At 39.4% G+C, this 25,371-nt stretch overlaps 1 protein-coding gene across 2 annotated transcripts; it reads right to left on the bottom strand.

The window, feature by feature from the left end:
- Positions 1-425: 425 nt before the first annotated feature.
- On the bottom strand, positions 426-24,930 carry si:ch211-195b21.5. Of its 2 annotated transcripts, none has more exons than XM_047351468.1 (8): positions 24,589-24,930; positions 13,443-13,573; positions 12,762-13,347; positions 7,076-7,664; positions 6,690-6,745; positions 6,516-6,603; positions 6,330-6,433; positions 426-1,321 (listed from the first exon to the last, which is right to left on the bottom strand). In XM_047351468.1, the coding sequence occupies exons 1-8, from the start codon at positions 24,778-24,780 to the stop codon at positions 869-871; spliced, it is 2,199 nt and encodes a 732-aa protein (XP_047207424.1). In that variant the 5' UTR covers positions 24,781-24,930; the 3' UTR covers positions 426-868. The 2 variants fall into 2 exon arrangements, with proteins under 2 accessions (XP_047207424.1, XP_047207422.1); XM_047351466.1 differs by having other exon boundaries at positions 426-1,324; positions 24,589-24,929.
- Positions 24,931-25,371: the final 441 nt, after the last annotated feature.

Here is a 25,371-nt window from a genome sequence, read left to right as displayed (position 1 = left end):
GTATATATATACTGTATATATATATACTGTATATATATGTTTAACCTCAAATTCAGGTAATAAAAACAAAGATTCTTCAGTGTAGCCCCTGCTGTGACAACTGCATTATACTTTTGACATCCTTGCCCCCAGCAGATTTGTATTACAGTTGACTTATAGAGTATATAGTGTATAGTGTTACATGCATGTATGTTACATTTTGGAATGAGTATGATCTAAGGTGGTTTTCATATAACCCTGGCATTGTAACAGGATTTCATTAGATCTAGTGTATGTGGTGCCTTCATATGACCAAAGTTTACAAATGTGGAACCACAGCCGTTATTCCAACCTGCCAATTAAATCAGAACTATCGAGGATTTAAACAAGGCAGTAACATTATTCTGCATAAATGACAATGATAACACCACAACAACAATTACATCTGACTTTCTCACAAGTTTTATTAAAACGTGAACATATCTGTATTTCTTATTTACAGTATCATAAGATGAAGACATCTTGGAGTTTCAATAAAAATAGGACCAGAAAGAAGAATTAGAAATCAAACATAAATGTGACAACGGTTTGCAAATTGTGATGTAAAAATACATAAACTGGACCAGTGTTAAATCTATCTCCTAAGATCCTATTGGCATTCTTCTCACTACCAATCACACAGACTCTCTGCTGGACTCTGCTTTAGAGCCAACAGGGGAACTTACCAACACGCCCGACTGAATCTAAGATTTCAAATATTTAAGATGAATGCCAACTTCAGATTAGAATAACAAAATGGCAACAAATACAGAAGCAGTTTTTTGGAAGAAATCTAAGACCTCTAAATTTCTCCAGAGACTTGTATACTCTATAGAGTATTCTACAAACCTCAATCCTTCTTTTTTTTCTTCTTTTTTTCCTTTTTCTTTCTCTTTTTCAATTTTTTGTTTTTAGACGATTTGTCATCTTCACTGCTGTAACTGCTCACAGCTTTTTCAATCTGGTGTTTTTCTCTGTTGTCTTTAGATGATTTATCACTGCCGTTTATTTTTTCATTGCCTTTCCCATGCTCCTTTTTCTCCTGTTTCACTGTGATGCTCTGAGGTGGAGGTGTTAGTCCTCGGCTGACAGTTATAAGCATCCTCTCCTTTTTCATCTCTTCTTTTAAGCAGATATTTCCCTGCTCAGACCTGCTGTCATGGTGCGTGCTTCTTTGATCCTTCTCATTCATCAAATTCCTCTTGAGGTCTCTGTCAGTCTTAGAAGCTGAATGGGAGTGTTGACTGCTGGTGCTGCTGTGTTGCTGGCTGTGGCCTTTAATGTCTTTAGCATTTTTTTCCAACTGCTAAAAGAAGTAAAAAGACAACACATCAGGCTGGGTTGAATAAAACAGACATTTTACTATCAATAGGAAACATTTTGAAATTTTAGTTGCCAAATGAAGCCTAATAAACCCAGTAAACTGAGAGAGCTTGAGGTGTAACATTTTAGCCACACACCATTCACAAACTCATGTTTTCATTTCGGCTTCCTAGAACAGTGTAGAGCACATGTACACTGGCTGCATGTTGAGGACCGAGTCACATGTGAAGTAAACACCATGGAAGCTGCTTTTTCTTCATCATCTTGCAAATCTTAGAACACCAGCAGTTTACTTTCTATGATGGTTTAAGTGTAAGAGCTGACATTAAAAGTACAGCACCATAGCATAGCAACAGAAAGGTCAGTAGTTAATGCATAAGCTGCACTGCTACAGTTTAGCAATGTGCCTGCAACACCTGAGCATAAATCCAGCATTGTTTTCACTTTATAATATGAAAGTCTATCACACACTGTCCAAAGTCTGTGTGTAAAATGAATTAGCCTCTTAACACAGCTGCTGGGATCTTATGTTCTGAAAGGTTCCAACACATTTTCTAAATTAACATTCTATACTTTTGCAGACTGAATGGACATTTTTATCTGTAGGTCCAACATTTTCTACAAAATCACATATAGATACCACTACAAAAACTATTAACCAGTTGACTATTTATAATGCAGTTTTGAATTGCCCATCCATCTATCCAATCAGTAATCCATATACAATTATTCTAGGGTGGATAGCGTGATATTACATAATTTATATATTTTTTTGCTATCTACAAATGTTCAAAAGTGATAAAATGAATGTTTTTTAATTTATTTTAAATTTTTTATTGTGTTTTTATTATTATTCAAATCTTTTTATTGATTCAGAAACAAAATAATACACAGGGCATTACAATCCCAACACCAGGTGCTAACAGAGATCGGGTTCAACGGAGGGGGGAAAGAAAATAACAAAAAAAAAAAAGAAAGTGAGGGGGGTTGCTGGGCAAGATGTTACTTTAAAGAGAATTCAGGTTCAAAATATGAAAGAAATGGCTGCCAGGTTATACTGACAGTATGTTTCAAAACTTCAATCTTTAAATGGGACCTAACATTTTCCTACCTACAGTTTATGAGTTGGAGGGGCAGCTTTTTTCCTTTTTTAACGTGTCCTGTGTGGCAGAGTAGCGCTCAGAATTGTTGTCTGAGTGCCAAGAAAAAGCCCAACACATTTACTTTCACAACGCTTTAAAGCTCTGCTTGATATTTATAAAAGACATGGTTTTAGAAACTGCTTTCGGATTATTTCAATTGTTATGGACACGGAGACAGAAAGAAAAAGAAAAAAAAAGGAAGCACGAAATAGAGAGGAAAGAAAGAAGGATGAAGAGAATTCAAGATAATACCGTTTGCTTCTAGACCTGCAGAAACATTCATATTAACAGCTTTTTTACCAAAAAGTGCAAGGTACTTATGAATGCACTCACACCTGTGGGTCTGAGTGTGAAAGCGCTTGTGTATACAAGGTTTCTCCACAAAAATATGCAATAGCAAGTGTGAGGAGCCACAGACCTGCCCCCTTGGAACTGAGAGAAATACAGAGGAGAACCAAGCCACAGATATCCAAAGACCCCCAGAGCACACCGCCAGGAGTACCGCAACCCCCCCCAGATGAGAGTGGGGGACAGTCCCTGGGGAACGACCCAGCAGCCACAGTGAAGAAGCCTCATGAAGCTGCAGCAACAAGCCCTCAGGCCCTGCCATCAGCCGTCTACGCCCAAGCAGATCCAGCCATGGACCCAGAGACCCAAGACCTCGGGACATATCACTCCCCAAGCAGACGCTCGACAGAGCACAGGGGTCCAGGCCTGGGCAAGCAGCCAAGAAGAGTCAGCCAGCACACACCAAAATACGCTGCCCCGGACACCGAGGACCACAAATATACCAGCAGGCAGCGACACCACCACTGGCAGGTAGTGTGGCAGATGAACATAGAAATATATTTGTTCAATTCTTTAAATTGTTAGGAATGAAGACTAGGTATAGTTTGAAACAAATATAAGAACCTTGGCATAATTGTCATCTTTACCGAATTGATTCTTCCTACAAGAGAAAGAGGGAGCTTTGACTACTTTTCCATATCCAGTTTGGCCTTGTTTAGAGCTTTAGTAACATTTTTATTCAACAAGCAATTGTACTTGTAATTGTAATATGTTACACAAACACACCATCATTGTTGACTGTAAAGGGGAAGCTATTAAAAGTAATTTGTCAAGCTTTAATTAAGCATTCATTGGGAATAATACACTTTTGGATAAATTTAGTCTTTAGCCAGATGCTTGCCTGAATTTTTCTATAAGATTTAGAGCAATTGGGATTGTAGTACTGGGTTTTGAAAGAAAAAGGAGGTCGTCGGCATAAAGAGACAATTTGTTCACTTGCCCACTTCTTTGTATAACGAGGAAGTGAGCCAAGTCCCTAATCTTGATTGCCAAAGGTTCAATAACAATATCAAATAAAAGGGGGCTTAAAGGGCCCCCTTGTCCAGTACTACGTAATAGGGGAAAGAAGCTAGACATGACCTTATTAGTTTTGCACTGACACGTGTGGCGCTGCATATAGAATAGTAAACCAAGAGCAGAAGACTGAACTGAATGCAAACCTTTGAAGAGATGTATACAAGAAATTATACTCTATTCTGTTAAACGCTTTTTGTGGATCTAGAAAAAATACTTTGGGTTCGAGATTACAGGGGTTGGACAATGAAACTGAAACACCTGGTTTTAGACCACAATAATTTATTAGTATGGTGTAGGGCCTCCTTTTGCAGCCAATACAGCATCAATTCATCTTAGGAATGACATATACAAGTTCTGCACAGTGGTCAGAGGGATTTTAAGTCATTCTTCTTGCAGGATAGTGGCCAGGTCACTACGTGATACTGGTGGAGGAAAACGTTTCCTGACTCGCTCCTCCAAAACACCCCAAAGTGGCTCAATAATATTTAGATCTGGTGACTGTGCAGGCCATGGGAGATGTTCAACTTCACTTTCATGTTCATCAAACCAATCTTTCACCAGTCTTGCTGTGTGTATTGGTGCATTGTCATCCTGATACACGGCACCGCCTTCAGGATACAATGTTTGAACCATTGGATGCCCATGGTCCTCAAGAATGGTTCGGTAGTCCTTGGCAGTGACACACCCATCTAGCACAAGTATTGTGCCAAGGGAATTCCATGATATGGCAGCCCAAACCATCACTGATCCACCTCCATGCTTCACTCTGGGCATGCAACAGTCTGGGTGGTACGCTTCTTTGGGGCTTCTCCACACCGTAACTCTCCCAGATGTGGGGAAAACAGTAAAGGTGGATTCATCAGAGAACAATACATGTTTCACATTGTCCACAGCCCAAGATTTGTGCTCCTTGCACCATTGAAACCAACGTTTGGCATTGGCATGAGTGACCAAAGGTTTGGCTATAGCAGTCCGGCCGTGTATATTGACCCTGTGGAGCTCCTGATGGACAGTTCTGGTGGAAACAGGAGAGTTGAGGTGCACATTTAATTTTGCCATGATTTGGGCAGCCGTGGTTTTATGTTTTTTGGATACAATCCTGGTTAGCACCCGAACATCCCTTTCAGACAGCTTCCTCTTGCGTCCACAGTTAATCCTGTTGGATGTGGTTCATCCTTCTTGGTGGTATGCTGACATTACCCTGGATACCGTCGCTCTTGATACATCACAAAGATTTGCTGTCTTGGTCACAGATGCGCCAGCAAGACGTGCACCAACAATTTGTCCTCTTTTGAACTCTGGTATGTCACCCATAATGTTGTGTGCATTTCAATATTTTGAGTAAAACTGTGCTCTTACCCTGCTAATTGAACCTTCACACTCTGCTCTTACTGGTGCAATGTGCGATCAATGAAGACTGGCTACCAGGCTGGTCCAATTTAGCCATGAAACCTCCCACATAAAATGACAGGTGTTTCAGTTTCATTGTCCAACCCTTGTATTTCGCTGTCAGAAACACTGAAGACACGTCGCATATTACTGGATATCTGCCTGCCTGCTACAAAGCCGGTCTGCTCTGGGTGAATGAGTTTCAGAAGGACACCTTCAAGTCTGCCAGCTAGGATTTTTGCAAGAATCATATAATCACAACACAGCAGACTAATTGGACAGTACGTTTATTGTGTTTAAAGAATTTCTGTTCAGGTTATTTTACCCATTCCAGATTTTATCAATCAAAGTATTTTAGATTGTGAACTAGTGATCGTGGAAAAATTCAAATAGGTCATCCTGTTTAGTATCTCTTGTTCTATGTGTGTCCTAAATCAACTTGTTGTCCATGAAATGTCCAGTTCAGACTAGATCTACTCTTGCCAGCTCACCATGCCACACTTAAGAGATGCCAGGAATGCAGGGCCTTCCTCTGATATGATTGTTTACCCAAGAGAAGATACCTCTCTTCTCTCCAGGGCGTCACATCATGTTGACCTTTTAAGCATCTGATGCTCTAGGACTGTTTTATCTCCCCGTCTCCTCTGTATTGTGAACTACATTCTCAGCCTGTCAAGATCTGTAAAAGGTCTGTGTGTTCCTGTCTGCAGCGTAGCGGGCAGACTGAGACACTGGTTTGGTTGTATCCGCTGTCCGTTCTCAATTCTCGCAAGAATTAATAAAATTGCTACTTTGATTCTCACCGTTCTCCTTGTTAAGTGAATTTATTACGGTGCATTTTGTTTTTTTCCATTAACAACTAGAGAAGATCTAAAGTGGTCTCAAGTTTTGTGTGAAGTAGCCCTTTAATTCAGGACAACTTCACATGACGTTAACAACATACAAATATGCAATAGAAGTCATTGGGCTCCACATGTTTTAGTGTCCAATGAAATGTGCACCACAAACCTGTGCAGATAGCTTGATCTCCTAATAATGGCCACAGCCACATTTACAAGACAGAATAAGAACATCCAGCACAAAGATACTCACACTTTGGTGGCTTGTTGCATGGGTCTCAGCAGAATTCCAATCACTAATGAACTCCTGACATTTCTGGCAGAAAAACCCAACAACTGGAGAAATAAAACCCAGTCCTGGAAGCAGACAAGAAATACTGCAAATTGTGGAGGAAATAATGTGCACGAAATGAAGAAACCTACAGGGAAAACATGTTACCTTCGTGTCTTAGCAACTCTTCCAGTTCTTTTGCCATGGATTCAATTTGTCTCATTTTGTCTCTTTTCTTCTCTTCATGGCCACCTGCCTGTAAATCACAAGGTTTAATTTTAAGAACATGTAGGACAGAAAGAGTTTCAACATTTGGATGTTTTTTTTTCATGTCCACGGTACCTTCAGTGTATCAGATGAAGTCTGGTCGTTACTTCTAGTCCGTTTCTCCTTTGTTGCTTAAGAAAATTAGACAAAATACATTTCAATGTAAAGAAAAAAAAACCCTGAAAAATAGCTATGGCATGAGACAAGGTTGAAATTATTATTATTGGCATTTTCCTTTATTTTGCCTTTAATTTAAATTTGTTTTACTGTTACATTTTTGTTTTTTATGTGCACTCTTTGCTTTGTTCAGCAGAGCTGCATAAATTCCTGGAAGATAAACTGAGCGGCATTAGTGTCAAATATGTAGCTATAGCTGCTAAAAAAAAAAGCTAATTGGCTGGATGCTGAAAAATGTCAAACCTGTTGTAACAGACAAGTCAGTAAAATTAAAAGTTGCTAACCTTTGATCAGAGATTGGAGAGACTCCAAAGCTTTTCGTACGTTTGGATCACTCAGTGTCGCCACTGCAGTGTCTGAACTGAATAGTGCAGGGGACACATCATTACCCTCCTTTCGGCCTTGAGTCTTCATCAACATCTTGCCAATATCTGATGTTCCACTTAGACTACTTAATATATTCTTGATTTTCTCACACTCCATACTGTCCAGACTAACAGAGGAAAAAGCAGATAACGCCATCTGCTGGGTTTTTTTAGGATCAACCAGATTACTGAACCCACTGAACAAAGGCATGTTCTGCTGACTGCCAACACTAGAACAATTCATTTTTTCAACTTTGACATGGCCTGAATTCTGAGAAAATGCTTCAGCTCCATACAAGAAAGACTCTTCATCTTCCAGCTCCTTGGCTTTCTGTACCGAGATGTCCTCCTGACTTTTGTCCTTGAGCCAAGAAAAGTCACTGCCAACTCTATCATGAGGAAGCAACATGCTGTCGCTTTCCAGCAATGTTGAGTTGTCCTGGCTGTCATGCTTTTGAATTTTGTGCTCAGCTGAAAAACTCTCCACCTTTTTGGTTTTATTGGAGGCCTGTGAAAAAAAACAAAAACAATTAATTATAGTAAATAAGTGGAAATATTTAAGTGGTCTGGTAACTGTCTGAACAAAGTCCATTTCAGTCATTTCTTGTGAGTGCAATACTTATCTTACAAACCCATGAGATTTCATGCTTTACGGTTTTACCTTCACATTTTTTTCACAATACACCAATTTCTGTACTTGAAAAGAAGTTTGGATTTTTTGAAGTAGGGTTCCAGGAGACGTTATGACCAATGAGTATTTTAGATGCAGACCACCATATTGCCTTAAATATTTGCTTCTCTGGCTTCACAAACATATGTAGTAGAAGTACATCACAATCCTTTTCCATAGGGTTTAATTTGAAATTCAAATGAACATGTTCATGAGTGGAGCTCACATTTTTGATAACAGACCTGAACAATGCTGCTGTTTAAAAGGAAGGAACGTTGAGAGACTGCAGCTCATCTCTACAACATTTAATGGCAATGTGCTTCGAAGTGAATGGAAACTTTACACTGTATTTTATTTTTTTAATGTGTCCTATAGGGGCATTTCAGGCATACCATTTAGAGCAGATGGTTGCCTACATGTGCTAGGGAATTTGTGCTGTACAAAAGATATCAAAAGACAGTATCCTAATTGCATGATTAATTTTATTAATTCCAGATTCAATCCAGCATCAGAGTGCGCAGGCGACTCGATGTTATAGTAACCTGTGTTTGTATGACCTTCAACCATTTGAGTAATTTTGTGTTAGTGCGTGGGTGTGTGTAGAGATAGGTGCGTTGAGTAAGTGTGTGTGAGTGCGAGGTTGTCACCCACGCAAATTTGTAAATGTGGCAAGGACAGTAGAAGGCCTGCAATCCACAACACCTATGAGCAACACAGGGAAAATAGAGTGGCTCCGAAAGGCAGCAGCAGTCCCAGGAAGCCAGTCAAACAGCACCCCAGGTCAGCAATATGGCCAGCACAGAAGAAGGTGCCAGCAAGACACAGGAACAGCAGCCCCCAGGTCAAATAAGGAAAGCGAGATGCAGGGCGCCAAGCCCGTTCCCAAACCCAGCCACAGGGCCACCCCCAGCCGTGCAGGCAAAGCACAGGAACAGGTCCCGAGATGACCTAGGGCTCGCAAAAACCCCTGGCAGCAAGACCACTTGGCACCAAGGAGGGATGACCCTTTCCTGGAGAGAAAGCCCAACTTCCAGGGCACATTGTTTTCAAACTCCCACTGGCTTTCATTTCCAAGTGGAAGTAAAATACAGATATAATTCAGTCAGATGATAAATAATGACTAATGTTTGGTTAATTTCAGTGTTTCATGTGTTACAGAGAAATTCAGCTAGGTTGCGATTAAGGTTCAGCTACACAACGGGATAGTTTTATTTAACTTTAATTTCTTACCGAACAGCTGGAGATTATATTTGGAAATGAATAATTCAGTCATCTTTATTCCTTGATGTTGATGCTGGGAACATCACCTCAAAAAAGAGAGAAGCCTGACTGCAGAACATGTTGATAAGCTCACCCTTTCATACGATTATTTAAAATCTTTGCAAACATTGTCTAAAGGATTGTTAAAATATTTAGGTTAGATTACATTTGGATCTTTATTGACTTCTTAGCAGTTGAAAATAAATATATTTAAATGTGTCAGGTACTTCATGTTTGTTTGAAATAGGCCTTTAAACAAAATACCACAATTGCTGCTAGCTTCTCATACTCTCACCGGCCTCGCCTCGTTTATGTCCGTCATTAAAGCATATAACACGAGAGAAAACATGGAATGTATTTAGAGACATCTTTGATGGAAATATTGGACTTTCAGTGTCAGCACCAAATGAAGCTGTTGCTTCGCCTTTGACTTGTACACTTCCTGCCAAAATGAGTAACACAATGTAGGTGTGTTAGTGCGTTCCATCCACTTCTTTCCAACTATCACTATACATGCACCTACCCTCTAAATTTATCATTTCAAGAATATCCTTTGCAATTGACTCGAATGCTGATTTTATGTTCTCCTGATTGGGAAGAGTTTGACAACACCTCATTTACAGAAAGCATTTTCTAATAAGTTATTTTCAGTTGAGAAGGGAGCAGAAAGGAAGAGTACACAGAGCACCAAAAGAGATGGTTCAGGTTAGTGTGCAAGCTTTTATCTTCACAGAAATTGTATTTTTCTGCCAACAGAGCAAGGGAAACATGAAACCTCTGCAGTGTTTCACTTTTTCCATGTTGTATGAACTATCAGTGGTTCTTGCACTCATATAGTTATGGTTATGTAGAGTAAGGGTACGTTTTCTAAAAATTAGAAAATGTCATGTTATAGTTACATCAATACTTTCCAAAAAATCCAAACTGTGTGTGTAAAATATTGAAATTTCCTATATGTTTTAAAACATTGACATTGAGAAAATATTGTCACCTAGTGACCTGAATTGAACATTATTAATAATTTCTGGTGGAATTTGAAATAGGCATCTGAGGCTCAAAGCAAACATATTAATGAACTAGAGATATTTTCCCATGTGGAATGGGCTAAGATTCCTCAGGTACATCGCTAGAGGCTAGTGTCTGGTTATGCATCGCGTTTGTAGTAGGTCATTATAGGAAAAATGTGCTCTGCTAAGTAATAAAGACCCTTGATATAAAGAAGTTGAAGAATTTTGAGAGCACAGTAGTCTTTAAAAGTGCCAATTTCTGTTGAGCTGTTAGAAATGGTTTTTTTTCATGTGTTGGTGCAAACAGCTGCTAGTTTATATATTTTGCCAATCCATCAAATGTACAGTAAGGATTGATACTAACGTGCAACTGTTAGTATAGATGCATATTCTCTTTGATGTCCTCTATCTAATTTGGAGTTTTATTTATGTTACTAGTATGTAAGATACATGTTCATCTTCAAGGTCATGTCAGCAATCAGAACTTAGCTGCAGAGAAACAGCTCAGAATTACTGGGGTTGGACAATGAAAGTGAAACACCTGGTGTTAGACCACAATCATTTATTATTTAAATATTATTTAAATATTGACTGACTCTGGTTCATGCAAGACATGGTTAAAATGCAATGGTGCAGCCTTAGGAATGCTGTGCAGAAACAAAAAAAAAATGTAAATAAGAGTTGTACGTAGTTCTTCAAACACAGCTTTTTTATTTTGGCTTTATCTTTGTTTAATACATAACAGGAAACACTTGATGTTAGATTTAAATAATTCCATAACCTGGTAGAGAATGAATGATTATTATGATGGCATGGTGTTATTAAATTGAAAAAGAGTGTACTTTCTTTTGACCGTAACTGTGCCACATTATTTGCCTCATTCAATGGAGTTTCCACTCTGTGATCCAAGAGTAACTTGAGTAAAATCCGTAAAATTAAATTTTATGTCATTTTTGAAATCATGTTTTCCTGTAACTGCACTGGTCGAGGAATGAAAAAATGTGTGGCCAGCACTAAAGGGTAAAGGCAGATGTCCAAGGAAGTGTTTCGTGTCAGCACAAGAATGAACAGTTACAGTGAGACATCAGTGGCACTCAAATCCAATTCCCTTTTGGTTTTTGTGTGCTTATGAGGCTGAATGTGGTGAAGAATGGTTCTCAAAGATCACTGTCCAGTTCATAAATAATGGATGACAGGCTAATGCTTTTATAATGGCGGTCACTTTGGTTCAGCTGCAGGAGTCAAATCCTGCAGCTCAGAATATGGGAGCTCTTATCCGTAAAGGTGTGAATAACCCACTTCTAGAGGGGTTGGACAATGAAAGTGAAACACCTGGTTTTAGACCACAATCATTTATTAGTATGGTGTAGGGCCTCCTTTTGCGGCCAAGACAGCGTCAATTCATCTTGGGAATGACATATACAAGTCCTGCACAGTGGTCAGAGGGATTTTAAGCCATTCTTCTTGCAGGATAGTGACCAGGTCACTACGTGATACTGGTGGAGGAAAACGTTTCCTGACTCGCTCCTCCAAAACACCCCAAAGTGGCTCAATAATATTTAGATCTGGTGACTGTGCAGGCCATGGGAGATGTTCAACTTCACTTTCATGTTCATCAAACCAATCTTTCACCAGTCTTGCTGTGTGTATTGGTGCATTGTCATCCTGATACACGGCACCGCCTTCAGGATACAATGTTTGAACCATTGGATGCACATGGTCCTCAAGAATGGTTCAGTAGTCCTTGGCAGTGACCATCTAGCACAAGTATTGGGCCAAGGGAATGCCATGATATGGCAGCCCAAACCATCACTGATCCACCCCCATGCTTCACTCTGGGCATGCAACAGTCTGGGTGGTACGCTTCTTTGGGGCTTCTCCACACCGTAACTCTCCTGGATGTGGGGAAAACAGTAAAGGTGGACTCATCAGAGAACAATACATGTTTCACATTGTCCACATCCCAAGATTTACGCTCCTTGCACCATTGGAACCAACGTTTGGCATTGGCATGAGTGACCAAAGGTTTGGCTATAGCAGCCCGGCCGTGTATATTGACCCTGTGGATCTCCTGATGGACAGTTCTGGTGGAAACAGGAGAGTTGAGGTGCACATTTAATTCTGCCGTGATTTGGGCAGCCGTGGTTTTATGTTTTTTGGATACAATCCGGGTTAGCACCCGAACATCCCTTTCAGACAGCTTCCTCTTGCATCCACAGTTAATCCTGTTGGATGTGGTTCATCCTTCTTGGTGGTATGCTGACATTACCCTGGATACCGTGGCTCTTGATACATCACAAAGACTTGCTGTCTTGGTCACAGATGCACCAGCAAGACGTGCACCAACAATTTGTCCTCTTTTGAACTCTGGTATGTCACCCATAATGTTGTGTGCATTTCAATATTTTGAGCAAAACTGTGCTCTTACCCTGCTAATTGAACCTTCACACTCTGCTCTTACTGGTGCAATGTGCGATCAATGAAGACTGGTTACCAGGCTGGTCCAATTTAGCCATGAAACCTCCCACACTAAAATGACAGGTGTTTCAGTTTATTGTCCAACCCTTGTATTTGGCCGGCCTCCTAACAGCAAAACGGTCTTTTCTGCCAAATTACTTATTGGTAAAATCTAACCTGATAAAAAAATGTGTTGGTGAAAGAATCTTACCCGAGTACTGAGGATGGCATCTTTGAGCGCTGGTAACCGTTCTTCCAAATCTTTGCTTTTCATGACCATCTTCAGTCCTTCCAATAAACAATTTCCTGTCAAATTGTTACTGCTGCTGCTAACACTGCTACTTCTACTGTGGCCAGGGCTCTTCTTCCTCATTTTTTTCATGCCATGGGTCTTTTCACTACTGGCACTCCGGGATTTTGACCTTCTAACTTTGCTCTTACTTCGTTTGTGATTCTTTTTACTCCGGCTCCGACTGCGAACCCTGGGTTTGCTTCTAGCTCGACTCTTTCCACGAACACGACTTTTGCTCCTTCCTCGGCTTTTGCTCCTTGCTCGGCTTTTGCTCCTTGCTCGGCTTTTGGCTCGAAACCTGTCCGGACTTTTGCCTCGACTTCGGCTTCTGCTCTTGTTCCTGACAACATGCTTTGGGAAGTGTAGATCTACTTTCAGTGCTTCTTGCAGGTCTTGAGCAGATTTCAACGCATCAACCAGATTGTATGTCATATTCCCTTTCAGATAGTCTGGTAGAGGTTTGTTAGCTGCAATGCATCTCAGGAATTCCTCTCCAGCCCGGTCACTAGAAATGAATAAACATGCATTTCAAACACAAGTAAGGAAATAAAAGTAGATCATTTCTCCTGGTCCAGCTTAAGTTACTCTTCACACACAGACCTGTTGTCTTGAGGATGGCGTTCCACAGGTGCAGGATTCCACTGTGGGGCCTGATGGTGTTCTGTTGAAGGGACAGTCTGCTGGTTGCCTCCCACTGTCATACGGTCTATAGAGAAGTTGCTAAAATGGGGCTGACAGTATCCACAAATCATGTTATAGTGCCATACAACATAAAACTTTAACAACAAATACTATGAGGGAAAGTAATATGTGGGGTACAAAGTGGGTCTAATTGTATTTCGGTAGTTCATCTCGTTTCAAATAATTCCTAATAGGTTAAGCTGTAAAAAATGTCATTTATTTTAAATATGCATAATGTTTTAATTGTTAAAACTTTAACCATGCACTATTGGCCTTACTCTGCCAGAGAAGACTTGTATACGTCAATAGGAAAGTTCAACAAAACATACAAAAATTAAGAAAATACATAGTAAATCACAAAGAATTAATACTCTGGATAGCCCACTTGACCAGCCAATTACAAAATTAAAGACGTAATTGGAGGCCATCATATAAGTCGATCCTTCATCTCAGCATGGCCAATTTCAGGTCATTCTTTGCATGTACAGAGAAATATGTTGTGCTGGAGATGTATGTTCCTGCTAAATCAAGTCCAGGTGATTTGTAACATCCTTGATTTGGCGAGGTAAAGCAAGGCCAGTTTATCAACGATTCAAAGTGCTTTACATGAATGCAACATAAGAAAGAAAAACAAAGAGAGAGAAGCACATTTCAGTGACATAATAATGGCCTGTAGAAAAATGTTGGACTAAAGATTAAGATTGATATTTCAGTTAATAGATTAAATAGAACACCCAAAGACAACTGCACAAATGGGGCGTTAACCTTGATTTAAAAGAGCTCAGAGTATAGTCTTCTGGGAGTTTGTTCCAGATAAGTGAGGAATAAGAACTGAATGCTGCTTCTCCATGTTTGGTTCTGTGTACATTTGGAAATGTTTTTGCTTGGAGTAATGCAAGATAGTATCAATATAGCCACAAATAATGCCTATGGGTAAATGAACATAATGCAAAGTAAAAATAAAGACAACTCAGCATAAAAGAGGATAAAACATACAGGTAGTATAGGTGTTAAAAGGATCAACGAGTACTGATATGGCATATTACAAATGTCCAACTGAAACCCATTGCTTTGATTAATAACATGGGCTGCTTAAGTTAATTTACATTAGTGTTTCTTAAACTTATGCCATGCTGTAAATAAAACTTTTTTGGGTGATGAAGGTCAGGCTAAGAGACAACTTACTTAACGTCGCCTAAGAAAAATAAAAACTGCCGGTCAAAGTGCAAATTTGTTGAATTGCACTTTGTGTAACCACCATAGAAACCACAGCTTATATGCCTTGTGTTTCAGTGGCAAAGGAAGAAATGCTTCGATATAATAAGCACTTCCCAACAATCTGATGATGCAGCAGTTTGGTCACCACCTAAGCCAAGATGCAACAATTTTTTTTGGAGATGAAATTCCACATGATGGTCACAATCCTGAGAAGCCATCCCAACACATATGCCAATGCACAGAATTTGTTGAAGTGCTTCTCAAATGTGACAGCAATGACCCAATACAACTGGTCCATATAATGCTATGATATGCTGACAAGTGTGTTCAACATCAAACTCTGGAACGCTTTGTACAGTGTCAGAGTTCAGTTTCTACACTAATGGAAGCCTGATCTACTTTCCTATTAATGCAGCTAATAGTTATTTGACCACTCATGGAACTTTTAGTCCCCAGATGGTCAATTAACTCTCAAATATAAACAGAAATGAATTAATGTTATTAAAAATGTCCCACAGAAACCCATCCATGCTTGCACATCTGAAGCTTTGATTAACAACCTGGGTTGCATACGGTAATTTAAATGAATGGGTTTTAATTTTCAGACGGTGACATCACAGCAACGGTTATATACTCCACCCTAAGGTCTTAGAACCTTGAATTCAACAGGCTTCAAAAATCCTTTCATGACCTCATGCTTAGACCCAGGTAACCGTTTTTTTGTTTTTTTTGTTACACCAAAATATAAACCAACATTGGAAGCAGGGACAGTAGCTTTAATGTGCAACACAAGTATCAAAAACATAAGACTAAAATAGTTTTGATTTTGTATAGATTCAGAATAAAATCAAGAACACAAGAAACATCACATGAAAGCTAAAAACTCTATCGTGTTCCATGGGACATTTTTTCTAACCCAGACAAGATGCTATATTGCCAAAAGTATTCATTCACCCCTTTATATCAATGAACTCAGGTGTTCCATTCAAATCCATATCCACCAGTTTTTAAAATCCACAAATAGGTCACTCTCAGGAGCTCAGTGAATTCCACCTTGGTGTCATTCTACCTGTGCATTAAGTCTTGTCATGACATTTCCTTGGCACTAAATATTCCCCAGTCACCTGTTAGTAGTATTATAACAAAGTGGAAATGATTGGGAATGACCGCGAACAGCCCCGAACTGGTAGGTCACGTAAAATCACAGAGCAGGACTGGTAGATGCAGACCTTCACACTTCATGTGGCCTTCAGATTAGCTCGACAAATTAGCTTAACATCATATCACAGTTATCAGAGTTCAAGTAGGTCAACGCATTGCAGTCATGCCTTTAGAGCAGAATAGTTTTGAGTTATTTGAGTTATTAACTTAATAACTGTTATTTAATACTGTTAGTGTTTAAATATCACCGGGTGGTGTTAATAACTCTTGATCTGAAAATTGTGTTTCACTCTTTTTCCAGCTCTGCATGTGCAGCTAATAGCTGATGATGCAGATGCAGCTGATTAGGACTGTGACAAGCCTTCACTAGCACCACTGATTACAACGGTGTTACTAAATGAAGGATTGTGATATTAGAGGATCTGTTTGCTGGGACAGAAGGAAATACAATATAATTTTTGTGGTTATACTGTCTTCATGTATTGTTGTCAATTATAGAGACACAGAATTAAAAGGTGAGGTGAACTCAGGCTATATAAAAAGAAAATACTGGTTTTTTTTTAAGAGAACCAGTTTGGAACTTTTCTAGCACTAGCTTTTGTTAGGAAATAGAGCTACTATGCTGTAAAAGCTCTAATATAAATGGATGGCTGAGTTAGATGTGACAGAACTTAACAGGGCTGCATTGAGTGCTGACCTCAACACGATCGAACCCCTTTGCTATGAATTAGGGAACACAAAGGCACCTCAAGAAGAACGGGCAGAAATTTCCATAAACACACGCCACCATTTGGAAAGCCTTCCCAGAAGGGTTAATGCTGTTGTAGCTACAAATAGTGGCAAAACATCATATTAAACCATATGGATAAAGACTAGGATGTCAATTAAGTTCAGATGTGGGTTAAACAAGTAAACAAGCTAAAACATTTGGCAAAAAAGTGTCTGTTTTAAACTAAGACAAATACATGCAAATAATCATTTTAAAATGGTTATTTTTTGTTGCAAGGATGTAATTTTAAAGTTGTTACAAAAGCTCACACAAAGGAAAAAAATACATCATTACTGGTACAATTGCAAGATTCTTAAATTACCTAAAACAAGTCACAATACATGATAGAGCCATTGGTTGCATTAAACAATAAGTACATTAAAAATGTTTGACAAAAACAAAATTATGTGGAAGAAAAAAGCATTAACGTGGCAGTACACAAACATAAGAAGTATTTTTCTCAAAAATTACTCTTTAGTAAATGCTTTTTGGAAGTTGTAGAAATCTCTTTTAACCAATGTATATATAATATCCCAATATCCTCAAAACTATAACAGTTTTAAGGGGCATAACTACTTTTGCAAGGTGCTGTATCCAAGGAGTGCAGAGGGACAGTTGAGTTGGCTGTTCCATTTGATAAAAAAAAGTCAATAGAACCAGGGATACTAAATGTAAAACAGCTTATCTAGAAACGCGTGAATAATGCTAATAATGATCACATAAAAAGTCCAGATTTTTATACATGCATTGGTTTCTCCAGTGCTGCGTAATCCACAGTACAAACCAGTGCAATATCAGTGCATCTCAAGTCTTCTTTACCAACTTTAGAACCAAATAATCTCTTCAGGGGGTTCAGTCCAGTTTTTATATTTTACCCTGCAAAATATGAGAAACACAAATGTATTCAACCTCTTTAACACTTTAACCAGGTATAATTAAGAAGATAAAAATGCCAAAACAATGATACCAAAATCTTTTGATGAAAACAAAAGTGAGGAATAATCTAACCTTACATAATAGGTAGGTAATGTTTGCAGAGGAAAAGGTCTTAACTGAATATCAGCATTAATATTTAAAAAGGTGAGGTTCAGAACAGTACTATTAACAACAAATGTTCATGTCAACTTACCTTCTCTGGTGCATAAACTGCCCAAGTTGTCCATTAATCGCTATGGAAGGAAAACCAAAATACGGAAAAGAAATGCAACCACAAAATCTTGCCGTTGGCTAAAAATCCTCCAAACCGACAAGTATGGACGGCACGTCAAGCAAAAGTGTCATTTGAGTATGCTTTAATATCTTTTACAATAATTTCATGACTATAGGTCGGCATAAAAAACAAAAAGTTGTTCAACATCTATAGGTAGCTCTAAATGTATGTACTTTATCAACTATTCATGCAGACACACAAAAGCAGAGATTATTTAGTACTGTATTAACTTGCTCCAGTCTAACAAACTTTACTGTAACACAAAAAACAATGTCAACCTAGCTTTTCTACTCTGTTCATGGCCAAGCTCTCAGCTGACCATTTCTAAACAACTTAATGCTATTAATATTTTGTTGGAGTCTGCCTAAAAAACCTTCAAAGGGAGGCACCCCGGTAGCATCCTGATGAGATGCCTGAACCACCTCAATGCGGAGGAGCAGCGGCTCCACTACGAGTTCCCCCAGATGACAGAGCTTCTCACCCCATCTTTCATGCCCCTATTTCACAAGTTCCTACTCGGAGCGGTTTGGTACAGCGCTACTCGCTCATTAGGCTTTTCCATTAGTAATGGTCACATGGAGCGATACTACATTGTAATACCTGTGGGCGTGCTGTTCCAAGTGTGCTGAGTCGTGCTGAAAACGTGACGTTAGAAGACTGTCGGTCGCTGATCGGGTAGGGACTGGCATCACTAGTCACATCATACATATCATAATAACTAATAGGGCTGTGTCAAAAAAAACAAAAACGATTTTCCAATTCTGAATCGATTCTCATGTTAATTTCTAAAAATCCGATTCATGTAACCAAAGATCGATTTTTAAAAAGTGTATTTTCCACTGTGAACTTAAATGTGTGAGCCAGCATTATACGGCTCCACTCTGGGAGGTGGCGATAACGCGCCACAAAGCTGTTTGCCAACCGCCACAATACAGGAAGAACAACAACAAAGGTGAGCTTGACAAAAGCAAAGCGATTTGCAAGACATGCCGAATGGAAGTGAAATACTGTGGAAATACGACCAACCTAAGGAATCCCATGTTGCGACATCACGAAGAACTTCTGTCCAAGCCGTCTAGAAATGGTAAACTGTACTGTACCTTTTTGTTTGTTATTTACATCCAGAGCAATAACTATTAACTTTGAAGCCAGCAGCCAGCACTTTGTTTACCTGTACCCTGGCTGAGAATGTCTTTGTTTTTGCTTATGTAAATAATAAAAATAAAAGTGCATTTGTATTTAACAGAAACATCTTTTAGGTGAATTTTTTGTGTCATATTTTAATAATGCACCAGGTTAGTCCAAATAGCCGCTGTAGGCATCTCTGGTATCCTGTTTTCTACCCTGGATTTATTTGGCTATTTTGCCTCACTGCATGTTTATGAAAGCAACTGTCTCAACATTCACGGAGATGCTTTGGTCCTCACAGCCACCATCAACTACCATTACTTTTTTAATTTGCTGTTAAATGTTAATATACTACTAGTATCAATATGTTGCATAACTACACAGAGGTGTAATTCAGGTAACAGCTAAAAAAATGTCCTTTATACCAGCAATTCAATTTGAGATCAGACCAGATCGGATCCAAAAGAGTCAATTCTAAATCTTGCGATTCGAAATGAAATCGATTCTTGAAATTTGAATCGATACCCAGCCCTAATAACTAATATCTTAAACTGTTAAATCATTGTACACTGTGTATATGACCACTCTAGCAAGCTAGCATTAGGTAGTGTTAGCTTACCCCCACACATCCTCTAACTCATACCCTTCAGTTTGATACCCCTCTATTGCTTCCTACATTCGTTTGTACTTATCCAGAGTGCTTCGTTGTGCCGCCCACAGCCTTCCCTGGCTTTTCTTTCACTCTGACAAAAGCTATAGACCATGCTGCAAAATACAAATTGCATCACGTTACTTTTTCGGACTGTGGGGCCACCTTGCTTTTGACAATCTCGCCCACATTGAGATGGTACTCAATTGTAATGGAAAGCAAACCAAACCGTGTAAAGTAGAACTGGCTTGATACAAAACACCCTCAGGAGGTACTAATGGAAAAAGGGCATATGGGTGAGCCCAGCTACTGCATGCAGGAAGCTCATTTCAGCCACTTTTATCCAGGATCTTGTTCCGTCATTATCCATACCTCATGACCATACGTGAGGGTCGCAGATGGACCTAGTATATAGAGAGCTTTACCTTTGGGCTTTGCTCTTTGTACACGACAGAGCAGCACCATCATTACAGCAGCCTCAATTTGTATTGGATTTTTGTGCTCATTTTAGGGCTGTTATAAACGATTATTTTAGTAATCGAGTAATCGAACAAAAAAATTCTGTTTTGCTGTAGCAACTGATGATAGTAGAATATCTGAAAGAGAAAATTCAAGTAAAAATTCTATTTGTTTTTATATAACATTGCTTGAAATGCAAAAAGATTCAAACATCACCTTTAGTTTAAGTCTGAAATATGAAAAAATCTCGTTCTTTTTCTAAAGAGCAAACACAGATGAGAAATAAAACATTTCACATCAATTTAAAAATTAAAAATCAAACTTAAATTGAGGCATATTAGTAAACATTGACTGAATTTTACAGGTATTACACTAGACTTTAAGTCTGAAGTTTGAAGTATGAAAATGCATTTTATGCATTTTAAGCTTGATTTTTTTATGTATATCAGGGTTCTTACCAGGAATTTTTATGAGCGGTGGGTAGGATTTTCTTCTGCCTGCCCGTCATAATATGAGGTCGTTTATACCCACCCTTCGAAGCTGACCTGATTTTAGGAAACTTTACCATTAGCAGTCACACAGGGTGAAAGAAAGCAGGAGCAGACTCAGCGCATGCACTAAAACCATACGGAGAGGGAGGCCAGATGTCAGTCAAAGCGCCCGCTATGCTGAAATGAGCTGGCAAGAACCCTGTGTATATGTGAGGTTGCATTAAATACAAGCATTTTAGCATTACAAAATAATCTAAATCTTGCATATTGTTTTTATAGATTACAAAAGTAAATGTGATCTTTTCAATGTTAGCAGTTGGGTAAGTAAATAGGTTTGAGTTTAGAAATTTGGCTACAAAGAACTGAGTTTTGTCAAGTTATTGTAAACAGCAAACCTTTATTCAGGCTTCAATTAAGACTATATTATTATTCTGCTGGTCCAGTGTTTGCAAAAATCTTATTTTGACTGAGCTGAAAACAAATACTACACTTATAGAAAATAAAGACAAATGACAGCTTTCAAAGCAGAAGTGTGGTGCTAGCCATAAAAAATGAAAGCCATACTAATGACTACACTTTTTCTTTTTAACTAACAATATTCACTCTCATAAGTATCTCATAAATGAAGGCTGAAGCACATCAACAAATAAACTGTTGTTAGCTCAAGCTGTTCATCTGTTGCTGTGCTTTTATCTTTATCTCAATCATGTCCGACACTAGCAGTAGTGCTTCGTGTTTTTTTCTACTTGCCAGGTAGCCACTACGAATAATGTCATTACTCTTCTTTATCGGCAAGTACATAACGTTTGCCAAAATGTATTTCTTTGTACATGTATAACATGGCAGATAATTTGCTTCAAGGAATTTTATAAATTGAGTCACTTGAGTTATTTGAGAAATTGTTTCAGCACTATATCATTTGGACCAAAAATTGAAAATAACACATATTTGTTAGGGTGTATTCACACTTGCCACTTTTGGTTTGCTTTAAACGGACCAGAGTTCGTTTCCCCCCTTGGTCTGGACCTTTTAGTGTGAATACACTCAAGCGAACCCTGGTCCGGACCAAACAACTGGACCGAGACCCACTTTTGAGGTGGTCTCGGTCCGCTTCCAAACGGACTCTGTTGCGGTTCACTTATAGTCTGAATACAAACCGGCCCCGATCTGGACCAACTACAAAAAGCGTACGTCTCTTTGGACATAAAAAGCCACCGTAGCCAGTAGCAAAGGTGTGTTGTAAGGTAATCATACCTGATAAGCTGTGTGTTGCTTAGCAACGCTACTGGCTTGTTGTGGGACGAGGCACGTAGAGAACGTTGGCGTTCAGCACGCGTTCTCCGTCTCAAAGTCTGTGTTGAATGAGCTGCTCTTTACTCTCACAATAATATTGCAGCTGTAATAACGGCACAAATATGCAGAACAGAGGAGACGTGTCTACAGATGTTTTCCTAAATGTCTGGGTCTGCGCTCTGTCCCGCCCCTGTCATTTCCGTCCAATGAGAACAATGATCGTCACCCGTGTTTACGGGTAATAGTTCACTTGCAAAAAGTACAATGTGAAAACAAACCGCACCAAATGAAAAAAATAAAGTTCGCTTTCGGTCCGGTCCAAAACAATCGGAGCAAAGGACTTTCCTGGTGTGAACACACCCTTAAACTCTCGACGGTGGGAGGATTTTGTCAGATCCCATTAGACGGCTGTCACCTGTCTTAAAAGGGTACCCCCAGTCAATCTGGTGCCATCCCATCACGGCTCGCTTTCCTTGTTGGGTGCACGGGGATTAGCAGTCATCCAAACATTGGGCTGTAAACTCTGCACCAGGCAACAACATACAGAGTAGGAGACCAGCTCTAAAGCTGGGAACCTTTAATGTCTGGACTAGGCTGTCCGGATTTCTAAACCAAATAACATCAGCAACATCAGAAAGACAGTCTTTATAAATATAAATATTGAAGAAATGCGGCTTGCAGACTCTGGCACCATCACGGTGAAAGACTACACACTTTACTGGCAAGGAAAAGTCTTTAAAAAGCCCAGAGTACATGGAGTAGGCTTTGCAGTGAAGACGCTGTTGCTAAATTCAGTAGAACTACGTAGCAACAGCTCAGAGCGATTCCTCATTCTTTGGCTGAACACAGGATGCTCCCATTTTGGCTGGTACTTCAGAGGTCAAGGATGGGTTCTACAAGAACCCGTCAGACGCTCTTAGTAGAATTCCCAGCAACATAAAGGTTAAATGCAAAAGTCGGCTCTACCAATGTCACCTGGCCATTGTGCTTTGGATGCTTTGGCGTAGGCAAGGTCAATGACAATGGTCAGCGATTACTGGAGTTGTGAACCTTAAACAATTTGTGCATTACCAATACGTACTTTCCTTATGCTCAGAAGGGAACCCCTCGTATCAACTTTAGCAATATGCAGCGTCCAGATCTTCAAGAGCAGTTTTCAGTGTTCTTCAAGTAGGAACAGCGTTTGGAGTGATGCATTTGTACATGGATACAGCTACAGAAAAGTGGGAGTACTTGAAGATAAATCACTGCACAGCTCTGACTGGCTTTGGAAGGAAAGCTACCAAAACAAATGACTGGTATGAAACTAAGTGTGGCAACCTGACAATAGTAGCACTCACTCTCCTGCCAGCCGCAGCCATAACTCTTCTACTTCATATCAAACAATAGAGAAAAAAGGTCAAGTGCTTCAGGCCCCCCCCTTTAGAAGCAGCAGGAATCGACAATACCAGGGGACAGGTTTTGAGCAGGCTTGGCTGTCAAGAGAGCAAAACTCGCCGCTTGGTGCCCAAGACTGATCTTGGTAAATGCCACATAAAGATAGCTAGACAGAGAGGAAAGATACATAAAGAATGAAGAAAGGATTAGTATTAGCAACAATATTAATACATTTCAAAGGAATGTTCAATCAAGTATGTTGAAATTTATTAAAGCAATCAAATGTTATATTCCTGTTATTTTAGGAGAAACAAACGAAAAAAATCATGTCTCCTTTACATGTGTCCGTCACCTACCACTGGATTTGTACACATTTTTCAAACATTTCTGGTTCTATCGCTGCCATTATACATTACAGGGAGGTGTTCAGGCTTCTCTGAACTCCCTCTGTCTTACTAACAGTTTTACAAGCTTACCATTTCTTTGGGTGTAACTGGTGGAGTGTGTTGTCTGTCACAATATTGAGCCTTTCTGTGTTCAGTACGTCAATGAGGGCGTATTGACTTTTTTGAAGATGTGTGTATACACACACACAAACACACACATGCCCCTATAAGTCATTTATAGTTGCTAAAAACTCACAGCAGAATGACATTCATACCTTTTAATTAATTCTTTATCTATTGCAAGTCATACAATTATCATGACATTGACAAAAGTTGTTGCATGTTTTCATATGTGTAGCCCTATACAGTGTTACTTTAAAGGAAAATAATATTAATACATTAATTTTTATTGACTATACTGATAATATTTTGTGAATCTAAGACTTGCATAAAGCCCTGCTAAGAAAAAGTCAATTATTTTGAATAACTAAAAAGAAAAACACAGTCCTTTACAGCTTCCTTTAAACCCTTCACAATAACTTCAAATAACATATTTTAAAGCCCATTAAGGAGGTGCAGACTAGAGGATCCTATCTTCATAAAAACTCAGCCTCAGTGCTGGATGAAATGTGTGTTCATTTGCTAGCCTGCTGTTACTATCTCCTAACACAATGAGGTAAGAATGAAGTCGCAAAACATAGAAGAGGCCCATCTTGGAGGAACAACGTTTGCGGAGATGCTCAGTTATTTCATATTCAGAACCGTGAGGAGCCACTTCATGTAGAGTAAAAAAAAAAGAGCTGAAGCTGCTTCCTGCCTTAGAGAACAGACAGCTGTTAAGATGCAACCTGCTGTCTGTGTAAAGCTAACAGTAAAGCATTGGTATTAGCCACAGAGCTAGCTTTGCAAGAGGTAGGTACGTACACGGACGAAGGGGCCTCTTGGCGGTCCGCTGAACCGAAAAAGGTTCTCCGAAAACGGTTCACTTGGTCTAGGGGGCAAGTGTCCAAGATGAGGCAAGGGACAGGGCCCTCGAGGAGTGAAGTGTGGAACGCAGGGCGACGAAGGACCAAACGGCGGCCGTGGCCTCTGCTCAGGTTGATCCGGACGGTACATGATCCAGAAAGGGACTACCTCACAGCATTAACTGAAGAGTCGCGTTTGACAAAAAAAAATGTCACCTTTAGTACAAACTAGCTATGTTATCTACCCCTTTGGCTCCGTAAGTACACATACAGCAGCCACCACAGGAAATACAAGTGACGAAACATCCGGAGTGCACGCTTCAAAATAAAGATTTGCCTGATCGGAAATTCAAATTAAAAGACAATTTTTTCCGATGGAGCACAATTCTGCATATCCTTAAATAATGCATCATAAGCACACACAATGGTCTGGAGCACAGGCGTCAAAACAGCAGACTTCGAGGGCCGGTGTCCAGTAACTTTTATACATCTCTGCTTCACACCTAATCTAATAATTTTGTCAGAGCATTCCAATTAATTATAACGTTACAAAAGTAAATCCGATTATTTTGTTTATTGATATTTATTATCGTTATCAGACTTACAGATACTTTATTGATCCCAGAAGGGAAATGATTTATTAATGGATCTATGAGGCATCCAGAGTTTGATGTTCACCCACCCTTTTGACTGTAACGTTATTCTGCTAACCTGAAAGGTAGATTCTTTCAAATCAAATTAT

This window comes from Girardinichthys multiradiatus, chromosome 22, assembly GCF_021462225.1.
Source record: "Girardinichthys multiradiatus isolate DD_20200921_A chromosome 22, DD_fGirMul_XY1, whole genome shotgun sequence".
NCBI lineage: Eukaryota > Metazoa > Chordata > Actinopteri > Cyprinodontiformes > Goodeidae > Girardinichthys > Girardinichthys multiradiatus.
The sequence above is the reverse complement of the archived record's forward strand: the minus strand, read 5'-3'. Positions and strand labels throughout refer to the sequence as shown.

Coding starts and splice junctions, on each gene's coding strand:
- si:ch211-195b21.5 (XM_047351466.1), bottom strand. CDS start 24,780: ATGTACCGTCCGGATCAACCTGAGCAGAGGCCACGGCCGCCGTTTGGT. Junction 6,746..7,075: donor TCTCCAATCTCTGATCAAAG/GTTAGCAACTTT, acceptor AATTTTCTTAAG/CAACAAAGGAGAAACGGACT. Junction 6,604..6,689: donor CTTCATCTGATACACTGAAG/GTACCGTGGACA, acceptor TGTGATTTACAG/GCAGGTGGCCATGAAGAGAA.